Source organism: Brachyistius frenatus, unplaced genomic scaffold (assembly GCF_029030835.1).
Source record: "Brachyistius frenatus isolate BFR_SWC_R1_liver_20210118 unplaced genomic scaffold, ASM2903083v1 Contig_10, whole genome shotgun sequence".
In the NCBI taxonomy this organism is placed as follows: Eukaryota; Metazoa; Chordata; class Actinopteri; family Embiotocidae; genus Brachyistius; species Brachyistius frenatus.
The window spans coordinates 1,880,207-1,892,246 of NW_027210609.1; the positions used below are offsets into that span (position 1 = coordinate 1,880,207).

Sequence of the window (12,040 nt, forward strand, 5' to 3'; positions counted from 1 at the left end):
TGCATATTTATACAGACACCGAGCACACCAGATTCTCCTCAGGATTATTTTATGCAGCACATTGCTGTAGTGCAGTGACTGATAAGGAGGGGGAAGTCTGATGGAATAGGATAGTATTAAAATCATGCTGAGCTGTATAACAAGGTTTAACCACTTTTCAGCTCAGGTATTCTATTTTAGCTGCAGTAAGGTGAGAGCATTTCAAATACACTTTAAAAAAAAATAAAAAAAAATAATTCTCAAATGTATTGTTTTCTGTAATTTTTCAATTTGAGTGTTGCGCTGTGGGTGTTGACTGCTTTCTTGTTCCAGTATTCCGCTCCTTTTTGTTTCTTTGTTTGCTCTGTGTTGGATTGTTTAAAGATTGTGAGACAAACACTGATGTTTTAGGAAGCAGCTCGGCACTTGTAAAAGTGTAACAATGGAGGAGAGGGTGTTAAAAAAAAAAAAAAATAGAGGCCAGAAGTACTGGGCATGGTGAGCCAGATACAGTATGCAGAGTCAGCACTCAGGCAGAGGGTTCAATGACGCAGAAAACACAGCAGGGATGTGAACGGCACACTGGAAGCTGCACTCCAGGTGTACGAATGTATTAATACCATTTTTCATCTGAGCAGCTTTGTGTTTTGTTTTTCTGTCCAGCACCTGATTGTGCTAACATGTATGTGTTTTTACCCTGTTAGACACTCAAATATTCACTCAAATCGACAGTAGGCACATGCAGTCACAACACATGTTGACAAATACTAGTGATACACACACTAATCATACGGACGTCAAAATGAGCAGGATTAGCCTCTCGGTAAAATCCGCTGTTGTTCATACCTTAGACACTCTCCTGGCTGCTCGGTGCACATGGCAGATTGAGCAGTGACAAATTTAGCTGCTTTAAAGTGGTGGAGATGAGTGACTATTAAATCTGAGAGATGTGTTCGCTGAGCGCACAGTATTCAGCTTATGTGCATCCACTTAAAATTTTGCAATACCCTCACTTTCCTGTGAGTGTGTGCAAACGAGATACAGAGAGACAGAAGAGATTAAGAAAAAGAGAGCAAGAGGCAGAGCAATTGAAAGTGCTAGAGACTACCACAATCCTTTAAAACAATGCAGCAATGTATGAAATGCCTTAGAAACAGCAAAGCACTTTGTCCAGAAGATCTATAAAACACAACGTTTTGTGGGGCTGCAGCAACCACCAGGTCGAGATTTGTTTAGCACAGTAAAGTCAAAAATTATGTTGTGCTGCCGTTTAAGAAATATAAAATATATAAATCATACATAAATATAGGACACTGACACGGTAAGCCACTTCTTAATTTTGGAGGCAGTAAATGGCAGAAATCATACAAAAAAATAAATGTTTATCTTTAAAGGTCCCATTTGGAATGATTTATTTTTTGCGTTTCCGTTTTGATTGTAAAACAGGTCCAGCTGCTCTGTAAACACCGTGAAAGTATCAAAACACTGAGTCCATGGAGAGAAAAACACAGCCTGTATTCACCAGCTGTGCTGTTTGCACTTCCATAAGTTTGTGATGTCACAAACTCACATTAATCTCACATGTCCACCATTAGCACTGCCCACTGTCCAAGTTCATGTGATAAAGAAAATATCAAGTGGTCATTCTGTGGCAAGCAAGCTACAAGACAGAAGAAAACCATTGGTTGGGTGGGGCTAGCATCACTTTGAAAGGAGTCAGCTAATCAGAAGAGGGGGTGTTTGATTTCAAGGTACCTTAAAGACACAGACACTGAAAAGTCTGTTCTTTGTAGGGCTCCAGAGGGAAGCTTTAAAGAGATGTAAAACTATAGAGATATTTTTTGCAATTTGAAATCACAAAAATCTTCTTATGGATAAGACAAGACTGCAAATAAAACACCAGAAAATTTAAAAAAAAATATGGGATCTTTAAGTAACTCTGTTAAATTTAATTCTTAAATTCAGCCCTATAACAATGTAGTTGGCCATCTTCACCTTCTGCCTGTATGAAACCAGACACACATTCACTGAGATAATGTGGTACACAGACAAGGAATGTGAACCCCCGGGTTCACTATAGTTTCACACATTTAAGAAGAGATTATCACATTTACTTTACAAGTTACTTTATAAGTTTACTGAAGTTTCATGAATATTTTGATTGATTTTGTACAATATTCACGTTCTCAAGATGACAAATTTCCTCGAGTTCACTTTCCTCTAAACCTCTAAACATTTACTAAACTAAATTGGTACAAAATTTGTTGCAGAAATATGTGGTTGGACGTCATAAAATTCAACTTCCATTCAGCCCGAAGCACCGTGTTCTCCCTAAACCTCACAGGGCCTCTGGTGTGGCTGTAGTCTTTCTGCCTCTATAAAAGAACATCCAGAGTCAATTTTCAAATAAAGGAAAAATGTCAAAAAGATAATAAAAGAAAACGCAATATCAGAATCTTGTAACATATTGCTGTGGCTGAGGATCTCTCTTGTCATGCTGTCAGTAACTGGTCAGGAGTCAATGAAGCTCAACATCTCTTAAATACAGTGTCTCCAGTCAGTGCAGAGACTCCTGTCAGTCAAGTGAAACAAGTTGCTCTCCTGTCAAAGACCTGACTCTTTGATTCTCTAAGCGAACACCACAGTCAGTGAACTCCCATCGGTTTATTGATCATCATGAGGGAAAGTGTGCTAATGAAGATACATGGGATCCCTTCCCCCTGAGGAACTAAGGACCATATGCAACAAAATGCAAATGATTATACACAACAACAAGGTTGAAATTCAGCCCTATGTAAGATAATAAACACATTTTATGAATCTAATTATATTCTACCAACAAATAATTGACTTTCAATCAAATATTTACAGTAGCTTATCTGGAGCTTTGCAGCTGCACTGACCTGCCTGAGCTGCTGCTGTAAGTCAGGATATATAACTGTCTGATAAACATGTGAAGTCCGCTCTACTGAAGTTCACAAATCCAATGTGGGGATAAGAAAAGGGAGGGAGATCTAAATTAGGCTTGTATTGACCCTGAGGAAGTGATTTTCAGTGCTGCTGGGGATACTAGGGAATAAGTAAGATCAATAATGTAAGTACAAGTATATAAACCAGTGTGAGGGACATTAGGAAAACTCCGCAGTGGCCGTATACATTGTTTGGACTGTATATTTAATAAATCTGATTCTGCTTTTACGGAGGAGAGGGAAAAATAACTTTTCATTTTATCTGGCAAAAATTCTGGTTGCTCTTAAGGGATTAGTCTCAGCACACCTGCACTAAAAGTGATTCAGTAAAAGAAGCACTTAAATAGCCTTTCTCTCTGAATTATATTACTATTAGGGTCAATGGCCGGCAACACTGGAGTGTAAGAGGGATGAGAACATTGGCCATAAGCAGAACCTTGACCTTCCTTAGCAGAGACATGAGGATAGCTCCACACGAGAGGGAGAATGAAGACATCCAGAGTTATAGGTCTCTGTGGACCTACTCTGTGGATGACGCTGCCGACAACCCTACACTGTGCCTCTCCTCACATCACTTTGGTCCAGTGAAGCAGAAAGGTGACTGAAACCACTGCACTGTCAGGAAACGGCCATTTGGGCAAGAAGATGCCAAGCTTGAGCTTGCAGGGATTTGTGCAAACGCAGTGATAGCACACGAGGCTTTTTTTTTTTTTTTTCGTGTAGCTGTTAAACCTCCTGAACTTTTTGTTGCAGCAAGCAGTTTGAGGGCAAAAAAGTAGGACAAAATGTTGGTAAAATTAAAAGCAAAGATAATGAGGAGGGTGAGGAGTCAAAATGTAGTGAATAATACATGTAGTTCTCAGAAACAGAGGCTTCACTTGCCATTTACTTAGGGCAAATTTACAGTTGTACCAAAATGCACAAGTGGGGAAAATGTTGTTAGGAGAAAAGGACAGTCTTGCTCCAGTTTTGCTTTACATATGTTGCCTGGGAACATATTAGACAAAGCACTTCACACTTCTGCTGCTCTGCACAGGAGGAGGGATTTCATCTCTAAAAGGCTGCAAAGGATAGAGCACATTTAATTTTAAAATGCTGCTGAGCTTGTATACTAAAAGCTCTTGTTCCTCATCATAACTCCATTTTCTCACAGGATGTCATTCTTTCTTTTGTCTGTATAAAAAAAGTCATTTGGCATAAATACTTCAGTTCAATACATCAAAATACAACACATCAAATACAACACCAGCCTGGAACTCTGATTTGCGTTATCTGTTAGATTAGCGTCTCTTGCTTGTGCGTCCACTGACAATTAACCCATTCTTTGTGGCCCCACCAAGCAGAATTTGCAGGAAGCAGAGAGTGAACACGCATCGTACCAAACTCTCTTGTGGCGTTTTAATGCTAAAACAAACACAATGAGTTGAATGAAAAAGAGAATAAACCAGAAAAGAAGAAAGTATGCCTTTTTCTACGTACAAACTACAAACTGCTCATTTTTATGACATTTTTTTTAAGTCATTCAGATATTTTATAGTTGTGCCTCTTCAGGCCTCTAAAGCACAGCATAACCAAACTTACTTAAAAGAGGACATCACTTTGGTGAAACAAAAAATTTGGCCACCTGGGCAAATTACATATTTTGTTTAGAAAAAAAAGTAAATACCGCCAATGTAAGAGACATGAAAAATGGGCTTGAAAAGTGACGCTTTTCTTCAAAAGTTTGTGCACTGTTATTTTTTTCATTTTGTCAACTTAACTAGGTAGTGACCCAAACTTTAGAATCCCTGCACAACATGTTTAATATTTTCAATGTTCAATCTGTGAAGGCCATTCCAGAAGCTTCAAAACGCGACTGACTGCATGATGTTTGCAATCAGAATTTGCTGATATTTAGTGGAATCCTCATCTGTGCTACTGGCTGCCACACATTCACAAAGCAGAATATTCCCACCCTAATTCCAAACAGTTGGCGAGGTGTTCTTTTCATAAAATTCTGCCCCATTTTTTTCTCCAAGCATACCTCTTGTGGTTTTGGTCCAAAAGCTCAATTTGAACTTCATCTGTCCACAGAACATATTTCAAAAAGACTGAAGGACATGTTGCTTCGCAGAATTCAGTTATTGATTTTTGTGTTGAGCGTTTCCCTTTGATGACACTTATATATCAACCTTGTTTGTGGATCAATGCTGCACAGTGGAACAATACATTGCCACTCCTGTGTCAGCTAAACCTTCCTGCAGTTTCTCTGTAGCCACATTGGGGGGTTTTGCTTTTCCTTTCTGCCCAGAAAACGTGCAGTTTTTCTCAGAAAGTTTTCTCAGTCTTGCAGATGTTTTCTTAGTTTCCTTATTTCTTGCTGCTACGATATCTTTTCATAGCCTTCCTCTGGTCAGTGGGCATCAAATGGTTTAATTTTCAGATCCTCAACCAGTTGCCTAGAGGAGCCCATGGTGTTACCACAATGTTTGAAGAGTCAGATAATCTATGAACTTTGGATATGTCATTAGCTGACCATCTCTCGTCGCAATTCTCACAAAGCCTAATGTCATTAACATTTGAATAAAGGGACATTTTTTTTATGTTTGTTTGATGCACATACTTCTTTTCACTTTAAAAATCAACAAAACGTATCCAGGGGTGCTCTTATTTTTACATGCAAATATATGCAAACAGTGATTATGGGCCACAAGTGGCTAATACATCACTTTAAAATATCACAAGTCAACATGACTGAGAATCAAAGTATATTGTTTATATCTATTGCATTTAACAGTTGTAGTCTTTGTTGACTGTGTAATAATTTCACTATACTTTTTTAATACATTTTGAATATTTTTAAACTTGCATGCTTTTACTTTGAAGGAGAGACTGTCTTCGCTGTCAGCCATGAGACAATGTAATATGACTCTTAGCACTGACACACACCTCTTCTTTGTTTTACCTCCTTTTATACTGTGATGCCCTGCAGATAAACTGACACAGGGCTCATAAAGCCCTGTGAAACATGCATTCATGCAGATTAACATTAGAGTGGTGTATGTGAGCATACATTTGAGCACATATAACTTGCATTATATGTTTGACATGTGCTTTGCACATGCTGCTAGCACATCCTGAGAGGGTCACTCTCTCTGCTTGCCGTAAAAACATGAAATCCGAGAGACACGCAGCAGATCAGCAGCGCTCCAAAACCATTCGTTTCCTAAAGATGCTTCCAGCACTGTGCCCGTTTGAGGCTGAATAATAAGTAGGGCCCTTCAACCTTTCAATAGCAATATGTTCCAATTAACACAGTATCAAGCAAGGAGATACATTCAAACAAAGCGCATTATTCATAAAAAGGGCAAGAAGTGGGTGAGGAACATCAGCAAAGACAACAACAATGTACTCTGCATGTTTATCTCCTCAAATAAGTCCATGATTTAAGATCCCTATAGATGAAATCCTGCAACCAGGCTTCATTAAGAAACACGGGTTGAGAAGCATGACTTTTCCAGCACAGGAAAATGAATGATGTGTTTCCATTATTAGCTCCACAAAGTGCTGCCTTGGCTGGGTTCTTCTTGATAGCACTTGCTTCTAAACTCCAACCAGACACTCCTCTCTCCATGTGGTAATGATGAGAAACACAGGAGTTGAAAATTGATGTGACAAAGTAAATGCATATGATGCAACTCTAAAGGCAGCTTTATTTTGATATCCGCCTGGGCTCTCCTTATTATCTTTCATAACACTGTGTGAAGAATCACTTTGCATTTACGACCGAGTGGAGGCATCAAAGGCATTGACTAAGTTCTCACAGCACGTCTCCATGAGGAGAGATACCAGGCTAGATGAGGAGATAAGGAGGAAGCAGCTGACACTTTCATTCTGGAGACAAGTCAATCTCAGCTCCTTTTTTTCCTCTTAGGGAAATATGTATTCTGACCATGCGCATTACATAATAAGATATCACTTAAGTATGCTTCATTTGCAGCGCTCCAAGGTTGTGTTCAGTGTTTCTATGGTCCTGAAAATCTTGATTGATTCAGTTTTCAATAATTTAGCTATCACTCTGAGAGCCTCTCTGATAGTGTCTAATCCTGTCAGGCTTAACCATACTAAAACTGCACCTGCATTACAAATATACTGACAACTAGAATCTTTGTTATTGGTGCTCAACCTCATAATAAAAATGTCAAGATCTACTACTTAAAATACAATGAAATTAAAAGAAACATGCAGAAATGTTCTTTGCTAACAAACCTTTATAACTGCTCTGTTACCAAAGGAACAGAAAACAATTCATCCTTGTGTTCAAGTCCCAGTAAAGTGCCCTTTTTTGCCTAAATTCAATCCCCGGCACAGCTGAGCCACAGCCCCAAGCTCATCCAGAGCATTGTGTGAAAATAATGTGCTTTTGTAGCCCGCTTCTTATAACACAAGGCTACAGAAGTTAATGCATCCAACACAACCCTCAGAAACTTGCTGCACTAACATCAGGAACATCAACCAGAATCACAATCACACAATCTACTGAGGATGAAAAAAAAAAAAAGCCTTGAAATGGTTCTTGACCTTTACACAAGCAGGCGCATCTGAAAACCCTCCCTTACTAAATAATATAACCCAGTTTTTATGATGTGTTTTTTATTTTTTTATTTTTTACAAACTATGTTTTGCCACAGTAGCAGACAACAGATATTTTAGCTATAATACTGCAAGAGATTTGTTGCACCTCTTAGAATCACCTGAATTAAAATGGCAATAAAGCTGATGATGAGATCGTAGAGAAATGCTGAGGGTGGAGATCATTTGCACTGACATGCGGGATGCAGCTGGCTAATGATTTTTCAGGAAGCATGAGGTGTAATTAAGGCTACTCACTGGATTGCATGAGCTGTCCCTGGCGTCCAAACACCTGGGAGAAGGTGGCATGGCTGCAGGTGAGGGTGTCCTCCATAGCTGTCCCACTGAGGAGAAAGAGAGAGGAGAGTGATAAGGGAAGGTCAGCAACACTGCGTCACAACAAGACAGGAAAAAGAGGAGAATGTAAAAGAGAGTGGGGAAAAAAGAACGAGTGAAGAAGGAGGCTTGCCTGTAGTTGCAGAAGCTGGTGTGTGTGTGTGTGTGTGATCTCTAGTGATGACCACTCTCCTCTGGACCTGTCCTGCTGCTGCTGCTGCTGCTACTGCTGCTGCTGCTTCTGCTTCTGCTGCTGCTGCTTCTGCTTCTGCTGCTGCTGCTGCTATTGCCGCCGCCGAGGAGCGAAATGCAGCCCCTCGCTGCTCACACCAGTATGAGCAGAACTGCTCGCCGCACAGATAATGGGAGGAGGTGTGCTTGCCTTGCTTGTCAGCATGTAAGTGTGTGCGCGCAAGGGAAAGTTCTCTGAACGCGCGCCTGTGAGAGCATTTTGGTATCCATGTGCGAGGCAGAGTAAAACAGGGTGGTGGAGCAGGTAGCGGAGCTGTGGGCACACTTGCTCTGCCAGCACTCTTATCTTGTGCTTCGTCTGTACATGCTGACGGTCCTCTGCGGCTCCAGACAGGCTGCGTGGAAAGGAGGAGGAAAAGAGAGGGAGAGGCAAGGGGGTGACTGCAGCATCCACAGCAGGTAAAAGTAAACCCTCCGCGCAGCCCTCTCAGCCTCAGTGTAAGTAGATGATACCGTCTGTCCTCTGGGCATAGGACAGGACTGTTGTTTTCTGATCTCTTTGAGTGTGCCCCCTTTTCACTCCTCCCACCCCCTCCTCCCCTCTCTACAGTCCTCATTTGCTGTGCCTCAGCAGTAACATCTCTCTCGCTCTCTCTCTCTCTCTCTCTCGCACTCCTGTTCTCTCTCACATCTCTCCAACCCACCCCATGCAAATCCCCTCGATCCATCTTAGAGCTCGGGCCGCTGCTGGGAAACAGATTCTAGCAAACGAGTGCTTCATCTTCCCCCAGTGCTGAGGGGAAAAAAAAAAAAAGAAAAAAAAAGGAGGATGAGAAAGTGGAGGGGTGGTATAAAAAGTGAAAAGTAGGGCTGGTACAGCCGGTAGTTTCCAGAGGCTTCATCTTGAAAAGGAATTGTAGAAAACTGCCGAGTATAAAATAAAAATTAGCTCCCACTCGACTGAAAATATAACTCGTATAAACTTCTACTTGCCTCACTATGTGGTGCAGCAGCTCTGGCAGCTGTGGTGAAGCAGTGCCTGATGAAAATTGAGATGTACTGGCATGTGTGAAAACACCTACCACATACTGCAGCAAAGAGTTACATGAAGGTGTCGTAATGAAAAATTAACGATACCACAGGATCAAATGGGCATATGGTACGGGATCTTAAAATACCCTCCCAGCCCTTGGAGGCACAGTTGTATTGTACCCAGTATTCAACGGTTGGCATGGAGACCTCCACCACGGACAAGACTGACACAATTATTCCAACGTATTATCACAATCATCTTTACATTGTCTAACCTTTCTGCCGCTTGTAAACTAGCGTTAAACAGTCAAATTTCCTCCCAAGCCCCAAAAAAAAAAAAAAAAAAAAAAACTTTGCCAGGAAACCCATTGTCATGGAGCCATCTCCCACACCGCTGCTCTGCAAGGCGAGCTCACTGGGGACCTGACCACAGAACTCACATCCTCGCATCACATCCTCCTGTTTTGAAAGGGAACGGCAGGACACTCAGTGGACCACAGTGGGACGGAGACTCGATCAGCGGGTCGACTCCAGCGGGTGCTTCTGCAAGTAAAAAGACATAACGGGAAGGCATGAAAACCGTGCCAGGCATTTACAGCATTCAAAGCAAATAACAGTAAAAGCATACTCGCAGAGGAGAGGGTTAACTAGCCATTAAACCATAAAGTTGGAAGCAGCAACAACAATCATGTGGCTGCATGCAGACACGACTGAAATCCGCAAAATGCTAAGGTCAAACTGAACGCTGGCATTTCACAAACGATGAGAAGACTCGAGGCACGACTTCACTTTCAAATCTTAGAGACTAATGCCCAGCAGAATAAATCTCCTCTCCATCTTCATCAGCTTTAATGCTATTCTCTTTGAACAGGAACCAGGGGCATAGTGAGCTTCTCTAGGAGGCTGTATATTGTCATGTATGAGCAGCTGTAATTCCCGCCCACTGTGTCTCTTGTAGCTATGTCAAAAGCAAAATACAAGCTTACATTTCTAAAGCTTGGATTTGATAGATCACAATAAAGTAGATAGTGAAATTCAATCAAATCATCAAAATTGATTTGAATTATTTAATGATTTATCAAAATTGTTGCCAATTAATTATCTCCAAAAATGCCAAGAGGTTGAGGAGAGGATCTACTCTATTTTATATTACTGTATCAAAACTGGTACATTATATTGTGTATTGATAAATGTCAGTTATATTTTTGAGCTATGAGCAAAGCAAATTTAGGACCATGTTATCAACAAAGTGATAAATAAGAAATAATCACCAATTTGCAAATATCAGTAATTATCAATGATGCCAGAAGGATTTCGATTTAGAATATTTCCGTAGAAATATAACATTGCCTGAATGTTATATCGTCTAAAAGGTTGTTTTTTTAGACAATATAAGGTGGGGAGCATAATAGTAAAGTTATTGTCCTGTGACGACTGTGTAACTACACTGAAAGTCAACCTCTCATCGTTTCTGCCACACTAATCTTTGTGACAATTTTTGCCATGCTGCTGGATCTGTGGAAGGCCGTGTCAGCATGTTGTTCGATCCATCCACCACACTGATCCAGACTGAAATATTTGCACAGACATTTATGCCTCCCTCAGGAGACGTTGCGATGCCCCGACTCTTCTTCCACCAAGTCAAAATTTCAACTCTTCCAATACTTGCCTGCAGAAGTAATGACATTCCCAACACTCACTGCAGTCAAATCTTAGCATGCTATGACACTAAACTAAGATGGGGAGCAAGGTACATATTATGCCTGCTTCTACCGTGGCCGCTAAATACTCTGAATCCTGATCGTTTGGAAGGTGCGGATTAACGTTTCGTAGCCATACAATTCAACTGAACACCTATGGAGCTGAGGTGTTTGCCTTCGTAAACTAACACACCAGTATGAAAGTGTGTGAAAGACAATAACAGATGACATTGAACTCACCCTTACTGTGTATCCACCAACAACAACCACAAAAAAAAAAGGATAAGTAGCCTCACAGTACTGATGTTATTTTAAATGTGTATCAAGTCCGAGTGAATCCGGAAGTCCAAATTAACTAGTGGGAGAAAGAGTTACATCAATGTGGATGTAAATAATGTTGGTGCTGATTCTGAGAAAGCAAAGAGAAGGCCCTGAGGAAGAGCAACCAAAGCTGTGCAGAAAAACAAAAAGATTTGAAAAAGTCATAGGTAAGTGTTGATGAGAGCAACAGAGTGACAGTAAACGTGTTGGATTTTTATGCCTTTCGAGTTACATAACAAAACAGTTTATCCTGAAAAAAAAAAAATTCAAAATAATTTGGAGATTCATTTTTTTTTCCTGAGCAGCAACTATATCAGGTCATCCCCACATTACAATTACACTTTCTTTCTCAAGTAAGCGAAATGTTTTATTACATTTTATTGTTTGAGTAAACCAGCTTTAGCTTGCCTTATTCCCGCAAATAGATGCTTGCCCTGATCCTTCTGCATGAGGTAATTGATAGGTTGAGTTTGGTAAGTGTTCTACTCTTCTGCATCCTAAATCTGCCTCTCTGGCCGATCATAGTCTATTTCATCAAGTCAGGCACAGAGTTGCGTGGAATTGCATTTTTATGAATAGAGCTGAAGCACTGTACACAGCAATCAAGAGAGAGTGCAGTGATATTTCACCCTGACAGCATGAGTATGGTGCAGCACTCTTCCAAGTTCCCACCCCTCCACGAGCACGCACGCGCACACACACACACACACACACACACACACACACACACACACACACACACACACAGCTGAACACCCATAAACTACATGCAGCCATAAACTATACCAGCATGGCACCGGGGCAAATAAACACGTCTCCCCATCGCACTGAATAAAGGAAAATCCGGCCTGTGGATCAAATCCAACATACAGATTGAATTTAATTCATAACCTCATCCAT

The 12,040-nt window shown here is 40.8% G+C and overlaps 1 protein-coding gene across 2 annotated transcripts in view; it reads right to left on the bottom strand.

The window, feature by feature from the left end:
- kaznb (kazrin, periplakin interacting protein b) overlaps positions 1 to 8,552 on the bottom strand; it is a 116,599-nt gene extending 108,047 nt beyond the window's left edge. The window contains exons 1-2 of one of the 2 annotated variants that reach the window (XM_069690815.1): positions 8,029 to 8,552; positions 7,818 to 7,903 (exon numbers count right to left, since the gene is read on the bottom strand). In XM_069690815.1, coding sequence (XP_069546916.1) covers positions 7,818 to 7,893 — 76 coding nt within the window. In that variant the 5' untranslated portion in view covers positions 7,894 to 7,903; positions 8,029 to 8,552. The remainder of the gene's footprint in view (positions 1 to 7,817; positions 7,904 to 8,028) is intronic. The other variant, XM_069690823.1, reaches the window with a different exon arrangement.
- Positions 8,553 to 12,040: the final 3,488 nt, after the last annotated feature.